General features: G+C 37.8%; 2 protein-coding genes and 1 long non-coding RNA gene across 3 annotated transcripts in view; 1 reads left to right on the top strand and 2 right to left on the bottom strand.

Annotated features, from left to right (window-relative positions):
- Positions 1-11927, top strand: part of LOC107690079 (guanylate-binding protein 1-like) — a 12056-nt gene extending 129 nt beyond the window's left edge. Inside the window, exons 2-11 of the mRNA XM_016488322.1 lie at positions 28-224; positions 6623-6750; positions 6961-7070; positions 7173-7366; positions 7812-8054; positions 8192-8469; positions 9344-9556; positions 10209-10311; positions 10512-10705; positions 10946-11927. Coding sequence (XP_016343808.1) covers positions 32-224; positions 6623-6750; positions 6961-7070; positions 7173-7366; positions 7812-8054; positions 8192-8469; positions 9344-9556; positions 10209-10311; positions 10512-10705; positions 10946-11167 — 1878 coding nt within the window. The 5' untranslated portion in view covers positions 28-31 and the 3' untranslated portion in view covers positions 11168-11927. The remainder of the gene's footprint in view (positions 1-27; positions 225-6622; positions 6751-6960; positions 7071-7172; positions 7367-7811; positions 8055-8191; positions 8470-9343; positions 9557-10208; positions 10312-10511; positions 10706-10945) is intronic.
- A 2698-nt stretch (positions 11928-14625) lies between these two features.
- Positions 14626-15071, bottom strand: LOC107690348 (uncharacterized). The gene is made up of 3 exons (XR_001634428.1): positions 15013-15071; positions 14763-14872; positions 14626-14672 (listed from the first exon to the last, which is right to left on the bottom strand). It is a non-coding gene; the product is annotated as an uncharacterized LOC107690348 (long non-coding RNA).
- A 6067-nt stretch (positions 15072-21138) lies between these two features.
- LOC107690109 (guanylate-binding protein 1) overlaps positions 21139-23559 on the bottom strand; it is a 12412-nt gene continuing 9991 nt past the window's right edge. The window contains 4 exon segments of the mRNA XM_074187008.1: positions 21139-21823; positions 22032-22134; positions 22240-22452; positions 22698-22829. Coding sequence (XP_074043109.1) covers positions 21429-21823; positions 22032-22134; positions 22240-22452; positions 22698-22829 — 843 coding nt within the window. The 3' untranslated portion in view covers positions 21139-21428.

Raw genomic sequence — 23559 nt, forward strand, 5'->3', positions numbered from 1 at the left:
TTGTTTTGTTGTTGTTTTCTTGCGCAGAGTCATGGCGTGTGGTGGGCTCATGGCCGCTCCGGTGTGTTTCATTGAAAACAATGAAAATGGGAAGCTACACGTGAAGAAAGAGGCCAGAGACATTCTGGATGGGATCAATGAGACGGTGGTGGTGGTGTCTGTGGTGGGACTCTACCGTACGGGGAAGTCTTACCTTATGAACCGCCTGGCAGGACAACAGTCAGGTGAGAGAAAATGCTGACACGATATTATGTGCAAAACGGTCACTTCACTAAAATTAGATAATTTCATTAATGTAAGCAATAAATATAAATTAATAATAAAGTAAAAGGTAAAATATTAATGAAGGGTCTATGCTCATTATGTGTCCAAAAAATAATTTACTGAAAAGATACCTTAAATTACATTTTAGTTCAATTTTTTTATGGGGCATAAAGTAAATATGGTATATAGCTGTCCTGAGATGGTAATGAAGAAAAAAGTTTTAAAAATATGTGTACTCTGTAAATTTTTTCCTCATTATAAAATGTTTTACACATAAAGACACAAAATATTCTTTATGTTTACAGCTGTGCACACCCACATGAATCTTCAGTTATAACAATTGGCCAATAAAACCTGTTTTATTTTACTTGGAGTGGTTGAGATTGTATAACCAGGCGAATAATACTCGCTTAATCTCAGTAACCTTCCATTATCTGACATTGCCGCTCACAGAATCATGACCAACTGAGTAAAGCATTTCAATAATGGCATCGGAAACTAAAAACAGTTGAATGATGCTGCATTCTCACCACTAAGTGCTGATGTATGCCCAAGGTAACTGGAATATTTGCCAAAGCAACAATAAAAAAAAAATAAGCGCACTAGAAAGCTGAAATTATTAAGCAGTTTTGCCACCATTATTATTCTCTTAAAAAGAGGAAGAAATAGAGAAAATATTTTTTATATTGAGAAAATATCAATCAGGTTGTGTTACCAACATGCAGGAAACCATATTATGTGGTTCGCATGTGACAATCATAAAAGAGAGTCGCTTTTCTTAGTAATAGCAGTGTTGGGGAAAGTTACTTTTAAAAGTAATGCATTACAATATTGCGTTACTCCATGAAAAAAGTAACTAATTACGTTACTTAGTTACTTTTTATGGAAAGTAATGCGTTACGTTACTTTTGCATTACTTTTTAAATCTGGACAGGGCTTGCTTGTTTGATTTTAAAATAAAAAAGTTATATTTTTGGCAAATATAAAAGCCTTTTCACACCAAAAGTGAAATGAATACGCCTCAGGCTTTGCGTTACTTGTAATATATTACCCCCAACACTGAGTAATAGTATATTTTTTTCAGAGAAAACCGACTTGAATACAAAGATTAAATTTCTTCAGTTCTGGATTGCCGTCTGGACTTTTCAAAGATTTGTTTGTCATTTTGGACATCCTTATTTGTAATTGATTTTAATAATGCGATTGTCTCAGGCTTTGCTCTCGGCAGCACTATTGAATCAAAGACCAAAGGCATCTGGATGTGGTGTGTCCCCCTCACCCTAATAAAAAAGGACACACTCTGGTGCTGCTGGACACAGAGGGACTTGGTGACGTGGAGAAGGTGAGGAGGAAGGAAACCCACAAAGCATCCATAGCAATGTTATCTCTACATAGCAAAAATATCTACCATCACTAGATGAGAAGATTCACTGCACAGAAGTATTAGGACTTTACATATCAGTTCTAAACTGGATGGCCTTTGCTACTAAATGTAAATAAGTGGCCACTTACTGGTGCTCACATACTTTTGATATTTCAGGGGGATGAGAAACATGACACATGGATCTTCTGTCTGGCGGTTCTTCTCAGCAGTACTCTAGTGTACAACAGTTTAGGGGTCATTGACAACACGGCACTGGAAAAGCTGCAGTATCCTTCTCACACACATATGATGTATTCAGAGTTAACGGTTAATAAACACAGTTAATAAATGGCACCAGTGTTATTCCTCCTGAACAGTGCTGAATGTAGCTACGTTACAGAGCTGACGGAGAACATTCGTGTGAAGGCAGAAGTGGGTCAAGTCGAGGACGGATCAGCAGATTTCATGCGTGTTTTTCCATCATTTGTCTGGGCTGTTCGTGACTTTACTTTGGAACTGAAAAGGGGTGATAAACTAATAACATCAGATGAGTATCTGGAGGGCGCATTGAAACACAAACCAGGTGAGATAAAGAGTTGATATTAAACACATACAGGACATACTCTTTTACTAACAGGCATAAATGCCATCACAGATGATTTTTGTCTTGTTGAAAAACATCAAAAAGTCACTAGTCATAATTGCAGAAATTATGGCTGTCTCTGAACAAGCTTTCAAAACATGACATCTTTGGTTTGTTTGGAAAAACTGATTTCTCAATTCAAATTAATGGAGTTGAGCCAATGCTGATAGATGGGTTGCTAAAAGAAAACAGCAATGTTGAAAGTTCATAACTGCCAATCAACCTACAAATGGCCTAAAATAGGATAGGAAAATGTATTATAACATTTCAAAAACAGCACCTTTAACAGTTTTAGGTATAACATAAAAGTGTCCATTGCATACAGTAAATTAGCACTCATAATATATTCAATATATATTATGCTTCCATAATTATCTTATTTTAGGTAGCTCACCTCAGACTGAGCAGTACAACATGCCTCGTCGTTGTTTGCGACAGTTCTTTGCGGTGAGGAAGTGCTTTGTGTTCCCTCGGCCTGCTAGCACACAAAACATGAGAAGAATGGAGGAACTGTCCGAGAAAGAATTGGATTCAGAGTTCCTTGAGCAGGCAAACACCTTCTGCCATTACATCTACAACAATGCAGAGCCAAAAACCATCAATGGAGGCCGTACAATTACTGGAACAGGTGTGTGTGCCTTCACAAAATCCCTTAAAAAGAACAAATTTATGACAGTTGTGAATCTCTTTTGAGAACCAATGATCAATGGACTGTGTACAAAAAACATACAGTTGACTGAACTAAGGAGTTGTGTTTCCTGACAGCTCTGGGTAATCTTGCTGAGATTTATGTCGAGGCGATACGCAGCGGGAAGGTTCCTTGTTTGGAGAATGCAGTCGTGTCTCTGGCTAAGATCCAGAATGTCCGTGCAGTGGAACGGGCCCTGCAGTTCTACATGACTGAGATGCTCAGCATTGCTCAGCTTCCTATGCGCCCAGAAGAGCTGTCCGACATCCACAAAATTGCAGAGAAGAAGGGCATTGAAGTTTTTATCACCATGGCCTTCAATGACAATGATCAGATGTACCATCAAGAGCTCATGGTACATTAACTTCTGCATATAGACCAAACAAAATTAGGGACAAACAGGAAATCAGTGACAAGCAGACATAAATATAGAAAGATCAACTTGAAACAGAAACTATCTGAACTATACTGTGTCCTAATTTGCATACTTGCACTATGCTCTAAATGTTCATAATACACAATCAGTATGTACTGACAATGGGAAAGTAGAACTGGACGTACTACAAAATAATGAAATTGCTTCTTGATGTCAAATAAACTGTTGTCATGTTCTATTTGCGTTTGCAAGTAAGAAGTAGTACAAGGAAAGTTTCAGGTTCAATACAAGAGAAGCTCCATCAGCAACACCTGTGGCAAAATCTTGATTAGCATAGAAAATCATTTTTACCTTTCCATCAGTTATAAAAAACAAAACAAAATAAAAATAAATCATCAAAATTGAATTAAATTGAACTGGACACATTCATTTACAAAATGCTGTGATCATTTCTCAACAAAAAATTCAAAAGAGAACTATCACAGACTCCTTTTCTTTTGCAAAATCTGCAATATTATCTAAAAAATGCATGCACAAATACACACATTAAAAATATTGCAGCCTGTTAAGATTTAGACATTTCAATTGTGTTACGAATTTCCATTAAATGAAACTGAATAATCAAATGGTTTACATATTTTACATTTATGCATGTGTAGTTGAAACATTTAATTAAAAGTATTTAAATGCATGAACCTTTAAAACGTAGAAAATTTGTACTACACTTGCATTTATTATAGTGAATATGTGCACAGATTCAAGAAATGGAGATTCAATCCATGAACAATATTCTGTCTTTATGATTAAAGTGTAAACAGTTTTGCTCACTCTCTCATTTCTTCTCATGATTTAGGGGAAGATTCATAATGAATATCAAGATATGTGCCTGCAGAATCATGAAGCATCTCGCATGCAGTGTGAGGAAGTTCGGCGAGAGGTGTTTGAATCTCTGGAAAAAAGCTTTTCTGATGGATCATACCTGAAACCTGGAGGATACGGACAGTACAGAGACGCGCTCACACAGCTGACCAGTGACTACAGAGCAAAAGCACACTCACAAATAATGGTACATTTGAGACATGCATGCTTTTTCTCACGTTTAATTGTTTGGGAAGGTCACAACAGCATCTAGCAGCACTGATAAACATCTTTAATGCTGACGTGATAACAGTTGTGAAACTGAAACTTGAAAACATTTACTCACTCCCAGGTTTGCAAATCTATATGCTGTTATTATTTTAAGCACAAAACTAAAAATTCTGAAGAATGTACATATGATACTTTTTATCCAATAACAGTTTGTAATGATCAGGGCTGTCAAACTTTAAAACTTGTTGAAGAAAAAGCACAACAACAACACCATGAATGACTAATGAACTGATGTGCAATATTCCAATTTATCAGATGACATTCAATATGATATGGCTTCAGAAGATATTTAATATAGTGCACAAGACATATGGGCAACATTTATGGTACTTTATGGTACATAAATATTTTCATTTTGGAGCTTGACAGCCATGGTAACTACGAACTGTCATTTTACGGAAAATAGCAGCATCAACAAAATTAACACCATGTCGGTTTTTCACGACATGAGGGTGAGTAAATTATTTAAATTTTGATATAAATTTCCTTCCTTAAAGTATGATTTGTTGCAATCCCAACAAAACTCCCATTGATATTTTGAATGATTAGAAATGTGTTTTTCCCCACAGAGTGAGGAAGTGTTGAGTATATATTTGAGAGCAAAGGAAGAGGCTGGAAATATGATTCTACAAGCTGACCAATCTCTCAGCGCAGCGGAACAGGAGAAAGAGGGTACAATTCAATCAGCTGCATACCTGTCTATCAGTCAAGGCTCCCAATGATAGACAAGACAGTACAATGACTTAAATTAGAGCACAGAAGAGTAAAAAACAGATTTTGTGACTAATATACTGTTTACTTACAGTAACTCAGTCTTTCATTACTAAATACCTGTTTTATGTATTGACTAAACTTTCGCTTTTTCAATACAGTGCAAAGACTAAAGAATGAGATTCGGGAGCAGTGGCAAAGAGGTCTAGAGGAACAGAACTGGTTACAGGAGCAGGCGTTTAAAGACATGCAAAGAACCCACGATGAGCATGTGAATCAGATCATTAGTCAGATGGAGAGAGAGCAGGAGAGAATGAGGAGAGACAATGAACGAGTCCTGGAAGCAAAAGTGAAGGTAAAACAGGATACTTACTCTAAAAAAAGTGTCACATGTTCAATGCTGTGCTTAAAGGAGTACATGGAGTCTGTAATACCAATGGAGTCTGTACATGTTTGGCTTGTTTGAATTAATTGCAGAAGTGTAATGCTCAAGGTTAGAGCAATATTCTTTTTGTAATGTTTTTGGAATATAAACGCTGTTTATGGTCAAGATTAGGAATAGCCATTCTTAATTCAGTTGCTGTTTGTGTTGCAGGAAAGGGAAGCTCTAAACAGGAAAGCTCCACACTAAGCAAGGTTGTGGATGGTATCGGCACTGCGGCGACTTTTTTGTTGCCGGTGTTGCCGGGTAAAGCAGTTGGTTTTGGTCTGTCCTTGCTTTCAAAACTGTTTTGAAAATGGATACAGTATTGTGGCATGGGCAGGGCCGACTCGGCCGAGAGCCGTGGGAACTAGCGAGGCCAGTGACGCGAGTGCTAATGAGCATCACCTGCACGCCACACTCGAGACCCACGGAAGAGCTCCGGAAGGATAAGAGAAGGAGCGATGACAGTGTGTTTATTTTATAATTAAAGCTTTATGTTTAAATGTTCGCCGGTTCCCACCTCCTTCTTACCGTATATATGTGACCCTGGACCACAAAACCAGTCATAAGGGTCGATTTTTTTAAATTGATATGTATACATAATCTAAAAGCTGAATAAATAAGCGTTCCATTGATGTATAGTTTGTTAGGACAATATTTGGCCGAGATACAACTTTGAAAATCTGCAATGTGAGGGTGCAAAAAAAAAAAAAAATCTAAATATTGAGAAAATCACCTTTAAAGTTGTCCTAATTAAGTCCTTAGCATGCATATTACTAATCAAAAATTATGTTTTGATATATTTACGGTAGGAAATTTCCAAAATATCTTCATGGAACATGATCTTTACTTGATATCCTAATGATTTTTGGCATAAAAGAAAAATCGATAATTTTGACCCATACGATGCATTGCTGGCTATTGCTATTACCCATGCTACTTATGACTGGTTTGGTGGTCCAGGGTCACATTTGTCATTGACTTTAATAATGTGATTGTCTCAGGCTTTGCCCTCGGCAGCACTATTGAATCAAAGACCAAAGGCATCTGGATGTGGTGTGTCCCTCACCCTAATAAAAATGGACACACTCTTGTGCTGCTGGACACAGAGGGACTTGGGGACGTGGAGAAGGTGAGTAGGAAAACCAGAAAGCATCTATAGCAATGTTATCTCTATATAGCAATAAAATCTGCCATCACCTTATGCTTTCACTGTCCTTTAATTAATCACCAGACGAGAAGATTCACTGCACAGAATTATTTGGCCTTTATATGGCCTTTTGCTACTAAATGTAAATAAGTGGCCACTTACTGGCACTCACACATACTTTTAATATTTCAGGGGGATGAGAAACATGACACATGGATCTTCTGTCTGGCTGTTCTTCTCAGCAGCAGTCTAGTGTACAACAGCTTAGGAGTCATTGACAACACGGCACTGGAAAAGCTGCAGTATCCTTCTCACACACATATGATGTATTCAGAGTTAACGGTTAATAAACACAGTTAATAAATGGCACCAGTGTTATTCCTCCTGAACAGTGCTGAATGTAGCTACGTTACAGAGCTGACGGAGAACATTCGTGTGAAGGCAGAAGTGGGTCAAGTCGAGGACGGATCAGCAGATTTCATGCGTGTTTTTCCATCATTTGTCTGGGCTGTTCGTGACTTTACTTTGGAACTGAAATGGGGGGATAAACTAATAACATCAGATGAGTATCTGGAGGGCGCATTGAAACTCAAACCAGGTGAGATAAAGAGTTGATATTAAACACATACAGGACATACTCTTTTACTAACAGGCATAAATGCCATCACAGATGATTTTTGTCTTGTTGAAAAACATCAAAAAGTCACTAGTCATAATTGCAGAAATTATGGCTGTCTCTGAACAAGCTTTCAAAACATGACATCTTTGGTTTGTTTGGAAAAACTGATTTCTCAATTCAAATTAATGGAGTTGAGCCAATGCTGATAGATGGGTTGCTAAAAGAAAACAGCAATGTTGAAAGTTCATAACTGCCAATCAACCTACAAATGGCCTAAAATAGGATAGGAAAATGTATTATAACATTTCAAAAACAGCACCTTTAACAGTTTTAGGTATAACATAAAAGTGTCCATTGCATACAGTAAATTAGCACTCATAATATATTCAATATATATTATGCTTCCATAATTATCTTATTTTAGGTAGCTCACCTCAGACTGAGCAGTACAACATGCCTCGTCGTTGTTTGCGACAGTTCTTTGCGGTGAGGAAGTGCTTTGTGTTCCCTCGGCCTGCTAGCACACAAAACATGAGAAGAATGGAGGAACTGTCCGAGAAAGAATTGGATTCAGAGTTCCTTGAGCAGGCAAACACCTTCTGCCATTACATCTACAACAATGCAGAGCCAAAAACCATCAATGGAGGCCGTACAATTACTGGAACAGGTGTGTGTGCCTTCACAAAATCCCTTAAAAAGAACAAATTTATGACAGTTGTGAATCTCTTTTGAGAACCAATGATCAATGGACTGTGTACAAAAAACATACAGTTGACTGAACTAAGGAGTTGTGTTTCCTGACAGCTCTGGGTAATCTTGCTGAGATTTATGTCGAGGCGATACGCAGCGGGAAGGTTCCTTGTTTGGAGAATGCAGTCGTGTCTCTGGCTAAGATCCAGAATGTCCGTGCAGTGGAACGGGCCCTGCAGTTCTACATGACTGAGATGCTCAGCATTGCTCAGCTTCCTATGCGCCCAGAAGAGCTGTCCGACATCCACAAAATTGCAGAGAAGAAGGGCATTGAAGTTTTTATCACCATGGCCTTCAATGACAATGATCAGATGTACCATCAAGAGCTCATGGTACATTAACTTCTGCATATAGACCAAACAAAATTAGGGACAAACAGGAAATCAGTGACAAGCAGACATAAATATAGAAAGATCAACTTGAAACAGAAACTATCTGAACTATACTGTGTCCTAATTTGCATACTTGCACTATGCTCTAAATGTTCATAATACACAATCAGTATGTACTGACAATGGGAAAGTAGAACTGGACGTACTACAAAATAATGAAATTGCTTCTTGATGTCAAATAAACTGTTGTCATGTTCTATTTGCGTTTGCAAGTAAGAAGTAGTACAAGGAAAGTTTCAGGTTCAATACAAGAGAAGCTCCATCAGCAACACCTGTGGCAAAATCTTGATTAGCATAGAAAATCATTTTTACCTTTCCATCAGTTATAAAAAACAAAACAAAATAAAAATAAATCATCAAAATTGAATTAAATTGAACTGGACACATTCATTTACAAAATGCTGTGATCATTTCTCAACAAAAAATTCAAAAGAGAACTATCACAGACTCCTTTTCTTTTGCAAAATCTGCAATATTATCTAAAAAATGCATGCACAAATACACACATTAAAAATATTGCAGCCTGTTAAGATTTAGACATTTCAATTGTGTTACGAATTTCCATTAAATGAAACTGAATAATCAAATGGTTTACATATTTTACATTTATGCATGTGTAGTTGAAACATTTAATTAAAAGTATTTAAATGCATGAACCTTTAAAACGTAGAAAATTTGTACTACACTTGCATTTATTATAGTGAATATGTGCACAGATTCAAGAAATGGAGATTCAATCCATGAACAATATTCTGTCTTTATGATTAAAGTGTAAACAGTTTTGCTCACTCTCTCATTTCTTCTCATGATTTAGGGGAAGATTCATAATGAATATCAAGATATGTGCCTGCAGAATCATGAAGCATCTCGCATGCAGTGTGAGGAAGTTCGGCGAGAGGTGTTTGAATCTCTGGAAAAAAGCTTTTCTGATGGATCATACCTGAAACCTGGAGGATACGGACAGTACAGAGACGCGCTCACACAGCTGACCAGTGACTACAGAGCAAAAGCACACTCACAAATAATGGTACATTTGAGACATGCATGCTTTTTCTCACGTTTAATTGTTTGGGAAGGTCACAACAGCATCTAGCAGCACTGATAAACATCTTTAATGCTGACGTGATAACAGTTGTGAAACTGAAACTTGAAAACATTTACTCACTCCCAGGTTTGCAAATCTATATGCTGTTATTATTTTAAGCACAAAACTAAAAATTCTGAAGAATGTACATATGATACTTTTTATCCAATAACAGTTTGTAATGATCAGGGCTGTCAAACTTTAAAACTTGTTGAAGAAAAAGCACAACAACAACACCATGAATGACTAATGAACTGATGTGCAATATTCCAATTTATCAGATGACATTCAATATGATATGGCTTCAGAAGATATTTAATATAGTGCACAAGACATATGGGCAACATTTATGGTACTTTATGGTACATAAATATTTTCATTTTGGAGCTTGACAGCCATGGTAACTACGAACTGTCATTTTACGGAAAATAGCAGCATCAACAAAATTAACACCATGTCGGTTTTTCACGACATGAGGGTGAGTAAATTATTTAAATTTTGATATAAATTTCCTTCCTTAAAGTATGATTTGTTGCAATCCCAACAAAACTCCCATTGATATTTTGAATGATTAGAAATGTGTTTTTCCCCACAGAGTGAGGAAGTGTTGAGTATATATTTGAGAGCAAAGGAAGAGGCTGGAAATATGATTCTACAAGCTGACCAATCTCTCAGCGCAGCGGAACAGGAGAAAGAGGGTACAATTCAATCAGCTGCATACCTGTCTATCAGTCAAGGCTCCCAATGATAGACAAGACAGTACAATGACTTAAATTAGAGCACAGAAGAGTAAAAAACAGATTTTGTGACTAATATACTGTTTACTTACAGTAACTCAGTCTTTCATTACTAAATACCTGTTTTATGTATTGACTAAACTTTCGCTTTTTCAATACAGTGCAAAGACTAAAGAATGAGATTCGGGAGCAGTGGCAAAGAGGTCTAGAGGAACAGAACTGGTTACAGGAGCAGGCGTTTAAAGACATGCAAAGAACCCACGATGAGCATGTGAATCAGATCATTAGTCAGATGGAGAGAGAGCAGGAGAGAATGAGGAGAGACAATGAACGAGTCCTGGAAGCAAAAGTGAAGGTAAAACAGGATGCTTACTCTAAAAAAAGTGTCACATGTTCAATGCTGTGCTTAAAGGAGTACATGGAGTCTGTAATACCAATGGAGTCTGTACATGTTTGGCTTGTTTGAATTAATTGCAGAAGTGTAATGCTCAAGGTTAGAGCAATATTCTTTTTGTAATGTTTTTGGAATATAAACGCTGTTTATGGTCAAGATTAGGAATAGCCATTCTTAATTCAGTTGCTGTTTGTGTTGCAGGAAAGGGAAGCTCTTCTACAGCAGGGCTTTCAGCAGGAGGCTGCCAGGATGCAGAGAGAAGTTGATAGCCTGAAAGGAGATATGAATAAACAGGAAACGTCCCAACGCTCCACACTAAGCAAGGTTGTGGATGGTATCGGCACTGCGGCGACTTTTTTGTTGCCGGGTTTTGTTCCTAAAGCAGTTGGTTTTGGTCTGTCCTTGCTTTCAAAACTGTTTTGAAAATGGATACAGTATTGTGGCATGGGCAGGGCCGACTCGGCCGAGAGCCGTGGGAACTAGCGAGGCCAGTGACGCGAGTGCTAATGAGCATCACCTGCACGCCACACTCGAGACCCACGGAAGAGCTCCGGAAGGATAAGAGAAGGAGCGATGACAGTGTGTTTATTTTATAATTAAAGCTTTATGTTTAAATGTTCGCCGGTTCCCACCTCCTTCTTCCCGTAACAACGAACTTTGTTACAGATATGTTATGAACTATGATCAAAGCTGTTATCAGAGTGACTGCCTTCTTCCATGTAATGTTAAAATGATTCACAAAATCTTTGAATCCTGATGTAAATCTTCCTGTGAACCGTCCAATGATTAGACCACAATATTTGACCATTTTGAAATTATGGTCAATATCTGTGTCCAGTAAGAGCTTTGTTAGTGAACAATAGTGTGGTACTTTCGTGTTTAAATGTTTATCTAACAGACCAAATGTTCTTAAACTCAATTGGAGTGTATTCACTTTTTTGTTTTTGTTTGCTTGTAATCAGATGGATGAAATGCTATGCTGTTTATTTTGACATCCCTGTATGCTGAATGTGGTGACTGCAGTTTTCTGTGAAATATAATAAATGATTCTTTTGATTCAGGCTGACTGTGTATACAGTATATGACAATGTATCCTTGGCACTGGATAAACCTCTGAAGAAGCTTGAACATGGAACACTCCTGTGTCGTGTCTGTTTCTTACCATGGCTGTACATTCCTGATTAAAGTGGCTGAAAATGTTGTAAAAATATCTACTTGGTATTTTTAAGCAGCCTCAAAATACTTTCAATACTACAGAAAAAAAAATGTACAACTGAATGTTTTATTTAGATTTTAATTTTAAATTTCTGTGGCAAAACCGCCAACCTCATAAGGACTACAACTACAAAGATGCACTTTATAAACTGGACAACCATTTAAAGGGGTGGTTCACTGGTTTTTTTCTAGGCTTGATTGTGTTTATGGGGTGCAGTCTAACATGTGTTAATGCCTCGTTTAAAAAAAAAAAACATTATTAATAACACATTATTTTTCACATAATTTACCTTTATTCCACACAGCTCTGTCCCTTCTCTGAGAAATGGGCTGATCTTTTCCTGTTTTTATGAAGCCCCGCCCTCAGAAATAGGCGATGGGCTCTGATTGGTTAGCTAGCCCAGTGTGTTGTGATTGGCTAAACCGCCTCTAGTGCCCGTCTATGCGTCCCGCCCCTCACCTCAGCGGCATGTGCTCCGGTTGTATTGTAAACAACGGCATCATTAATATCGCTTATCAGTTTGAGCCCGATTGAGAAAACAGGCATCACATATTCCTTCGTTGAACTACCAGAAAGCAAAAGCACTTTATTTGGCCTTCCGGAAGTAGATGCAATTAGGAATCATTGGTTAAGATTTATTTACAACAGGAACAGGGTCACATCACAGGAGAGTGAACTGCCTGTCAGAAATCATAGCACATCAGCTGTCTTAACCGCGGCTTGTGTACTGCATCATCACTGTGTCTGTCATGCGACTCTGTTGCCCTTTCGAGCTTGAACTGATGGTAAAACTAACGACATTATTAACTGTCTTGATATTTACTTTGAAAGCTGAAGCTCGCGATTATGGTAAGGGGCGTTACATTTCTGACGCGTGCCAATCACAATGCACTGGGTCAGCTGGCTAATCAGAGCAGACTGCGCTTGTCAAAGGAGGGGGCATTGTTGAAAACGATATGTTTATGAGAGGCGGGGCATAAAGGACCTACAAAAATGTACAATATTTGAAAAATAATGTGTTTTTTGAACATTAAAGCATGTCAACATATTCTGTTACACCAAATACACAAAATGATCTTTAAAATAGCATCATATGACCCCTTTAATAAATCCACAGACTGGTTAATCCAAACAAGCAGAAGGCATTCAACACACGTATCATAGAAGTAAGACCGGAACACAATGAACAGACAGAGAGCAACTTAAAAACACAGACCAAACAAGGATAATTAACAAGACACACCTGAACCTAATAATGAACTCAAATCAGAAACCATGACAACAAACTCAGTGAAAATGGTGCAAACTGAAAACAAAGTCCAAACAGTGAGTAGGTGTGACATATAGCCCCCCTCCCAGAAGGTGTGACCTCGCACCACAGAGAGAGAAGGGTCAGAAGATTGGCGGAGGGATGGCGAAGGGCAGGTGGCCGGCAGGGAAAACTGGTGGAGGTTCTGGAGGAGGATGACAAACAGAGTTAAGGGTGGAGAAGATGGAGGTAAAAGCCAAGGAGGAGCATTGAGCAGGGGTGTGATGGCAGGTGCCCAGGCCACAGCCAGGACGGTATTCCAATGCTGAGGATCCAGGCAGCTGCGACAGAGCCGTAGCACTGATTGCCCGAGATGTAGGTGAGGATCCAGAGGCCAGAGCTCGCTGGAGCCAAAGGGGAGGAGGGCCGGAGAGCAGTGGACGGCCCACAAGTCCGCAGCGGAGGCATGGCTATGTCTGACCCAGGTGGAGCCAACTGACCGAGGGAGCCTGGCGAGGCTGAATGGCCGATGGTCCATGCCGGAAACGAGGGTGGGAGGAGCACAGGCGCAGGGGTCAGGACGGAGGGATGAGGTGGTGCGGAGCCACAGGCTCCTCAGGTCCAGGAGACGGAGACTCCAGGCTGGCCCGAGATGGAGCCCCACAACTAAGAGGAGATGACAGAGAGAGATGGGGGATGAAGATGACTGGACAGTCCCTCAAGGACCCTCCCCGGACAAATGCGCTATGGTGGCGGTGTTCCGGCCAGCATTCAAGAACGTACTGAGGCAGTCATCCCGGGAAGGTGGTTAGATAAGCAAGACTGAGGAATTCCTCCAGGTGTTCCTTGAGGGAGCGATTACCCTGCTCAAGGCACAGCAGGGTGACGGCGGCGAAATGGTCCATGATCAAACAAAAACACTGACAAAACGAAAAAACAAACCGGGTGAAATGATGCTGCTAAATGTAATCTTTTTAGGTCCGGTCTTCTGTCAGCAAACTGTGTTGTACAACACACACGAAGATAAAGATGAGAAGTCTTTAATAAATCCACAAATAGGTTAATCCAAACAAGGAGAAGGCATTCAACACACGTATCATAGAAGTAAGACCAGAGCACAATGAACAGACAGAGAGCAACACAGACCAAACAAGGATAATTAACAAGACACACCTGAACCTAATGATGAACTCAAATCAGAAACCATGAAGAAAACAAAGTCCAAACAGTGAGAAGGTGTGACAGTAATTCTGTCTAAAATACCTTTCTTCAGATTGAGGGCAAATTCAAGGTAATTGTCATCTGTCACTTTCTTCCCATCAATTACCAAATCCAAGGTGAAATCTCTCACAACCCAGGTGAATGATGGGAAAAACTTCACAATCTCAGAATCTTCCCCTTCCTCCTCATCTGCTACTTCTGCTGACCTGATCTTGGTATGCTCAGCGAGCTCAGCAACGTAGCTGCAGCACATTAAGAAATAACAGCATCTTGTAAAGTGTACTTTGTATATGTGAAAGAGGAAGTGGGTTGTGTGGCAGATTAAAGGATACTGCAGCTTTTCCACTGCAGTGTTATCGATGGTGCCGCGGCTGTTTTACACCAATGTGCTGCTGAGCAGAACAGCCAGACAGAAGATCCAGCCGTCATTCTTAGAGTCTCCCTGAAACACAGAGTGTCTTCAGATCAAAGCAACTTCATTCAGAACACAATACAACTTAATACTGTTCATTCTGAGGTACCAATGGCAAACTGAGACTGGGAAATTATTAGTAGTAGTTAGTGAGTAGTGACTGTGCTCACTTTCGCCACGTCACCAAGTCCCTCTGTGTCCAGCAGCACCAGAGTGTGTCCTTTTTTATTAGGGTGAGGGGGACACACCACATCCAGATGCCTTTGGTCTTTGATTCAATAGTGCTGCCGAGAGCAAAGCCTGAGACAATCGCATTATTATTATGCAGCTACTGTTTTCAGATATTGACAGATGTACACACATTCAGCTTCTATGTTCTCATTATCATATCAACATATACTGCACTTGAGAAAGACATTCAGCATTTTCTCCACCACCGGCTCATTGATCTAATTGAAGAGAAATTGCAAATCTTTAGGCCTACATAAACCACTGCAAGTACATACAATTACAGAGAAACAGATAAACACCTCCTTTGCCTATCCTCTGCTCTATTCATGGCATTGTTTGGAAAAATGCACTATCACTGGCCTATCCATAATGCAGGAATCGAACGTGAAAGTGTTTTCAGATTCAATTCACGCTGACAAACAACAGCTCCATCAGTTATCTGAAATCCTGCTCATGGGCTCTGTAGAATAATAAAACACGTGCACAATTGTTTATTTATTTTGACAGAAATGTTAGTCCACAGTCATAACTATTAATTCGTTTTTTTTGTTTTTTTTGTTATGGAAGCCCTTCCCATCAATAATTTGCATTTCAGTTCTAGTTATAGCCTTTATACAGTAAAAATATTTTTCTCTAAAAAAGGGGGGGCCCGGCCAAAAAAGTTTGGGAATTTTTATGATGAGAATGTACTGCAATCATATTAATATGCATCAGTATTTCTGAGATCAACTGCAATAGATCTGTTCTTCTTTTAAAGTTACTAAATAGCAGACTGTACATGTACAGATGCTCACCTCTGCCAAAACACATGTAACTGGCTATACAACACAAAACACAGCATCACAGTTCATCACTTTTGTTGCTACTTTAGTTGCTTCTTCACTCAACATGTAGAGAGACACAGGAATAACTGATTGTTTCTCTTAACATGCCACAAATTTCTTTTAATTCTATTTAATATTTCTTTTAATAATTCTTTTTTTTCTAGTAATCAAGAGAAGTGCTTTCATCGCTGAAGAAATGGCAGACGTTACTCCTCAGACACCTGTGAACACCAAGCAAAGCTTGCAGTCTAAGAAAGTGGACATAATCTTTATTGTACTTCTTTGACTGGACTAGCAAGGGGCAGTTAGAGCCAATGAGAAAGTAAGTAAATGTCTGCATTGACCATTACACCATGTTATTTTCTGCAGAAACTGGGGGAATCTTAACTGAAGAGACCTACTGTCCAACAACAAGCTTTGGATCTGCTGAATGTGTATTTTTCAAGCATTTTATCGCAGCATTCACTGTCTGCATAGTGATGACTAGTGAAAAGTGTTTCTAGTAATTTACTTAAAAGTATAGTTAACCCAGAATTCTGTCATCATTTATGTATGTTTTTTCAAACCTCTGACATTTGTTTTTCTGCAGAATACTTTGAAGAATGCTGCTAAAACCAACATGTTTGTTATGTGTGGACAACACTAGGGGAAGTAAATTATTTTCATTTTTGGGTGAACTCTCCCTTTAATTAGTATGCTACACACTAAATATTAATCATGCTGGGCACAGCCACTTATTGTGTTCCAGCGCGGATGAATCTAATGTTTTGAGGAGTATGTGTGTGTGGCAGTCAGTCACCGCACCGGTGTGGATATTTACTGTACTTCGCAATCACAGATCCTAGCCTATGTCTTAGAATATATGACCCAAATAAGAATTTTCACCATATATTGTCATCTGAACAAGTAAGTAACAAGTCTGCCACGTTTGTTCTGACCAACTGAGGAAAAAAGCATTACAATAAATCGCGCTACACTCTTAAAAATAATAAATAATAAGCGATGCCATAGAAGAACCATTTTTGGTTCCACAAAGAGCCATTCAGTCATAGGTTCTTTAAAGAACCATCTCTTTCTTACCTTTTTATAATCTGAAGAACCTTCTTTCGCCACAAAGAACCTTTTGTGAAACAGAAAGGTTCTTCAGATGTTAATGGTTCTTTATGGAACCATTTAGACAAAAAGGTTCTTCTATGGCATCGTGAAGCACCTTTGTTTTTAAGAGTGTACCAATGGTGATTTAATCTAAAGATCAGTTAGCTCATATCACATCAAACTGTGCAAATTATTATTATTATTATTGTTATACTTTATTCTCAAATGATTAATGTTAACAACATTAGCATTGGTGGCTATGAGTAGTGTGTATTAGTGTGTAGATTTCAATTTCTGGACAGTCTAATCTCTAATTGTCATACCATTCGAATTTCATATTAAGAAATTATTTTACCCAAAAAGCACATTATGCTCCCTTCGAACTGGTTATCTTTAAAATACAAATCTTGTGTAATCCCAGGCTGTCTGTAATCAGAAGCACATTTAAAACTGGAAAATCATTTAATTTCATTCACATGTGTTTCATAAACACATAATCCTGTCTGGATTACAATCCGCCATCAAATTGATACATTGAATTATTCTAGCTGCTGTGAGAAAAGGCTACAAACGATGCGCCACCTGCAGGATCCTCACATGCTATAGCCTTGTAGCCGGGACAACTTCTTTATGTTTTTCTGCTTAAAACAACAATTCACTTCGCTAACGGTAGGCTAACAGCCTCATTTTCTCCATCTGTCTATCAATAAGGCAATATCAAAATGTAATCTTTATTTTTTATATTTCTGTGTGTAACTATGAAATCACAAGAATTTCTTTGTTGTGTTTTATTGTTTTCTTTTGCAGAGTCATGGCGTGTGGCGGACTCATGTACGCTCCGGTGTGTCTCATTGAAAACGATGAAAATGGGAAGCTGCGTGTGAAGAAAGAGGCCAGAGACATTCTGGATGGGATCAATGAGCCGGTGGTGGTGGTGTCTGTGGTGGGACTCGTACGGGGAAGTCTTACCTTATGAACCGTCTGGCTGGACAACAGTCCGATGAGAGAAACTGCTCAAAGTCTTTCTCATGTGCAGTGCATGCTGATATGATAATAAGGATAGGATAACTGAATATGTGCAAAACAGTAACTGCATTAATATGAGTCCATTTAATAGATTAAAACAATAAATATACATTAATATTAAAGTAAAAGTTTAAATATTACAGTAATAATAAGAAATATACACTGTCAAAAAAATTCTGTAGTTTTTACAAAATAATTTTGGCAGCTGTGGTTGCCAGAATAATTTTGTAAAAAATACAGAAAAACTGTAAACACATTTACAGCCAAGAACTGTACATTTTACAGTATAAAACTGTAATTTACAAACAAGAAAATTTGAATGTAAACCAGTAAATTCAACAATGCACACTGCTATTAAAATCTGTTTTGTACCTTTAACATACTGACAACCACCATAATAATGCAGGTGGTAAAAGAGAAAGCCACATGAAGAATCAAAGATCATCACAAGTAGCTTCGCCACAAGCAGAAGTATATACTAATATACAGAAGGTGCACAGAATCATTCATGCAAACACAAAACACCATCATGGTAACACACATGATACTTATATAATGCATTAAACTTTCATTAAACAACAGAAGATGTAACATAAAGCCCAAATATACATAACTAATAACAAAAACTATTAAAAAAACATGATTATTTAAACAAAATACTTTCAAATGTGGAGTGTCATGCAGGGAATTCTGGGAATATCAGTTTACAGTTTTTGACTGTAAATTATACATTGATTTGTTATTTCTACTTCTAAAAACTGTAAAATTAACAGCATTTTGCTGTAAAATTACATGAAATGTCTGGTTAGATATTTTACAGTTTTTCCCTGTATATAGTATGGGAACTTACTGTTAACCTATTAAAATTTTTTTTCCGTAGCGTTTTTACCAAATTTTACAGTTAAAATTACACTTATTTTTTACAGTGCGTCAGTTGGTGGCGCTATATCTTTGACTCCTAATAGTCACATGTATGCGATCGGCATCATACAACGAACAAACCCCAGAAGTTTGATCAAAATCAGACAATGTATGTGGATGTTATTAGACACTTCCTGTTTCTCATTTCTCGCCATAAATTCATTGCCTCGCCACGGGCAAACCTTTTGAGATATCAAAAATCCCCTCACAATTTTTCATCCCCAATGTCTTGAGATCATGTTGACCGAGTTTGGTGGCAATCGAGTAAAAAACCTAGGACGAGTATATCAAATTCCAGAGCATGTGTTTTTCACAAAACCCTAAATAGCCAACTTCCTGTTGGGCGGAGCGTATGACATGCAGTGTGAAAGTTATTTGGCTCGATGAGATCTATATGTGTACCGAGTTTCATATGTATACATGCAAGTATGTATGATATATGTCCCACCATATTCCAGGGGGCGCTGTAGAGCCCCTGTGCCACGCCCGTGCACCAGTCTCCGCTCGGCTCTAAGGGCCGCAGATTCCAAGGTGTGTGCCAATTTTCAAGAGTTTTTGAGCACATTAAGGGCCCCAAAAGCCCCAATAACCGTGGAAAAAAATTAGAAAGAATCGTAATAATAATAAGAAGAATAAGAATAATACTAAGAAAAACAATAGGGCCCTGCGCCTTACTGGCTTGGGCCCTAATAAACATCATGATGCTCATTTTGTACTCAAAATTCATTTATTCAAAAAAATGCATGAATACGCAGCTCAGATAGGCTACCAGGTGCACTCAGTATTTTTTCCTTCATTACAGAACGTTTTACACATTTACATTTACATATTTATTCATTTAGCAGACGCTTTTATCCAAAGCAATAAACACGAGAAGTGCCCGTTATACAAGGTTTCAGTCATCTTTCAAAATAGCAAAAGTTAGGACAGGGAGGGATAAATGATAATAAAAGTATATAAAAAGTGAATGCATAGAATTTTTTTGTTTGTTTGTTTGTTTTTATGAGGGGGCAGTTAAGCCTGTGTTATACTTTCCGCGTGCGCGAGATAAGATTTTAAAAACATTCTAGGAACCACAAAATAACATATCTGAAATGCTTTAAAAATGTTGCAAAAACACCTACTTGGTATAATACTTTCACTACTACTACTACTACTACAACTACAATAAATAAATTAATTAATTAATTAACAATTTGTATATTTGAATATGTTTTAAAAATGCTAAAATACAACCAAAATAAAGATCTATGGCAAATGCGTGCCAACAGCATAAGGACAATTACAATGATGCACTTGAAAATTAGACAACCATTGAAGTTCTTATAGCAACTTCTCAGTTGTGTTGAAAAAAAAACCTACTTCAAAATTCATTTTGCAATATGAATGTGCAGTTTTTGTAGAACAGCCTCTTCAAGTAATGTTCACCACAGACCATATTTTACACATAAAGTAGAAATCCAGTATGGAATTCTTAAGAACACCTATGGAAAAGTAGCCTTCTGGTTTGGCCTATATACCTTTATGATGACGTTACTTGGCAAGATTTACAGTGTACATTTCTTGCATCCTAAATCCCTTGTTCTTAATAAAAAAATAAAATAAATGTACACAAGAAACCAGTTCCATCAGTTTCTAAGGCTGATGTTGCACAAATCAAATTGACTACAAAAATGGGATAAGGAATAAAAGAACTTTGTGACGACCTACAAGTTATTTTGTTTCTGAACCTACAAGTTAAATAATATTTTATCTGATGCATTTAATGATTTAGAGAATGTAATGCTTACATCCAAAAAACAGTATGACAGAATGTGAAATAGAGGTCTACAAAATACTTACATACTTGTGTCTTACTAAGTTGAGTCATCTTTATTTATATAGTGCTTTATACAATAGATTGTTTTGAAGCAGCTTTACAGGAAAATGTTGATTCAAATGATGCAAACAAAATTCAATTCTGTAAAGCAGCTCTAAAAAAACAATAGTAAACATTTAATTATTCAGTAGAAGTCATTTCATTGTTGGTTCAGTTTGGTTCAATAACTGCGTAAGTTAATGAGTTCAATCTATAAAGCCTATAAAGCCCAGCCCAGTTCAGTTTCTCATCTAATAGTCTCTGCGTCCGAAATCAAACACTTCCCTGCTATATAGTATGCAAAAAAAAAACAGCATGTGAGGCAAGTAGTAGGTCAGAATTCATAGCATTTGAAAAACAGTAGGTGAAAAGTACCCGGATGACCTACTAATTCCAGTGAGATTCTGAAGTGTCCCCCAAGCCAGGAGGCGAAAGCGGCAAAGAACCCAAACTCCCATCACCAGCAACAAAGGACATACTTTTATTACACAGTATACGGTACATTAAGTATGTGAATTAGGATGCTATTGTTAACAAACAAAATACAGTAAATAAAAACCTACTTTGTGTCTTGTAAGCTATATGAATAAATCAATTTGTGATGTAACAGAGATTTGCATGGAAGGGGTAATTATATATTTGTGAGTGCTTTATTCAGCACTTTATAATTAAAGACAGTTGGAAGGATTTCTGCCACAGCTCCTAAAATAGGCATCACATATTCCTTCATTAAACCACCAGAACTTTCCTTTTCTTTTTTTAGATTCGCTATCTCTTCGTTCAGGAGATCAGCTTTCTCGCTAAAGCCTTTCTTTAGCATCTCCTCCCGCTCCTTCAGTTTGCTCTCAATGGCTCTGTCCATCTCCTGCTGCTGCTGCTCCAGCTCCTTGTTGAACTTCTCCTGCATCTGTCTCATTTGGTCCTCTTGCCGCTCTTTCTCGGCCTGCATTATTCGCTCACTCTCAATGCGTTTCTCCTCTTCCTCTTTATACTTCTGTTTCAGCAGAGCATTCTTTTCCTTTTCCTCTGTCAGTCAAGATAGAAAACAAGAAAAATTATGTGAAATATGATGTTAATACCAAACCTCCCGAACCTGAACCCCAAGATGCCTTAGAGATGCTCTTCAGTAACAGTTTGGGCTTTTGGGTTCATTAAATTACAAATGCTCCAGGATGAAACAGCATAATTACAAGAATACGAATTACAAATATTCATTAGGTTGGTAAAGATTTACCTTGAATCTTTCTGTCATTTTCAGTGAGTTTTGTATCTGTGTAGAGGATGCTGTTTGCTTCTGGTCCTCGCTCATTCAGAAACTCATTCAGCACGGCCTCAGCCTTCACATAAACATACATATATTACAGAACTTTTACTGTATAGGCACACTCATACCTTCATATATATTCAAAGAACAATTTCACAAAAACACTTTTTGTCCTCACCGATACACCTTTATTGGGTTCTCTGCGGTACTGTTCAACAATGGTGTCTCTGTCTCTGCAGTAAAGTTCATATCCTCCAGATTGACTGTACTCTCCATCCTGCAGCCGTTTATTCATGTCAGAGAACAGATTCTTCAGCAGATCTCTGCACTTTTTCTCTGATGCCATCTCATTCTCTTGCAGCAAACCTACATAGTACATATCTATGTCTTCCTAAACATACAAAAACACACATACATGCATCACATATACACGCTGGAAAAAGTCTGATATACTACCATAGCTGAGTTATGGTTGAAGGAATGACCATCTGTGCACTTCTTCACACATAAGGGCAATATTTAAATACTTCAGCTACCTATCATTTAAAATAATGCACAATGAAACAAGGCTTTGCATATTTAAGAATATGTTCAAATAACAGCTGCATTATTGTGAGATGCGCATTTGAAACTTGCCATGAGTTTTTTCAGGTATTCTCTTTTTTCATCTTTAAAGGAGCGTTTCATAAACTCAGACGTGGCCAGACTGCTAAACTTCTGGTGCTCTGAGGAAATATCATCCACGCCTACTGGGAACTTGTTCTTCACCTGGAAAAAGCAGCATGCTTGAATGGCTGCAACAATTCGGTTCAGTTTCAAAAAATTATTAACTTTGTGAATCAAAGGCACAGCTTTATTTATTGGCTGAATATTATCATATCAGTAAAAATTAAATCAAAACAGAAGCGCACACATCAATGGAAAAATTCTCAAACAGGTGCTCAACAAAAAAGATTGATCATGAAAATAGAAAAAAGTCGGCACACCTAGGCTCCAAAAGTACAAAAATGTAATAACAAACTATCACATAGGTGGCATTTTAAGCATGCACGCTGATCAGTCTGATGAAAAGCCTGCATGCTTGAAACGCGATAGTCTGTTGTTACATTTTTGTATTTTTGGAGCCTAGGTGTGCCGACTTTTTTCAAGTTGAATATTATCATAGTCATTTAGTCATTTAGCAGACACTTTTATCCAAAGCGACTTACAAATGAGGACAATAGAAGCAGACAAGACTAACAAAAGAGCAACAATATATAAGTGCAAATGACAAGTCTCAGTTAGCCTAACGCAGTACACGTAGCAAGGTATATATATATATATATATATATATATACAGTGGGTACGGAAAGTATTCAGACCCCCTTAAATTTTTCACTCTTTGTTATATTGTAGCCATTTGCTAAAATCATTTAAGTTAATTTTTTTTCCTCATTAATGTACACACAGCACCCCATATTGACAGAAAAACACAGAATTGTTGACATTTTTGCAGATT

The sequence above is a fragment of the Sinocyclocheilus anshuiensis genome, unplaced genomic scaffold (assembly GCF_001515605.1).
Source record: "Sinocyclocheilus anshuiensis isolate Anshui unplaced genomic scaffold, SAMN03320099.WGS_v1.1 scaffold785, whole genome shotgun sequence".
NCBI lineage: Eukaryota > Metazoa > Chordata > Actinopteri > Cypriniformes > Cyprinidae > Sinocyclocheilus > Sinocyclocheilus anshuiensis.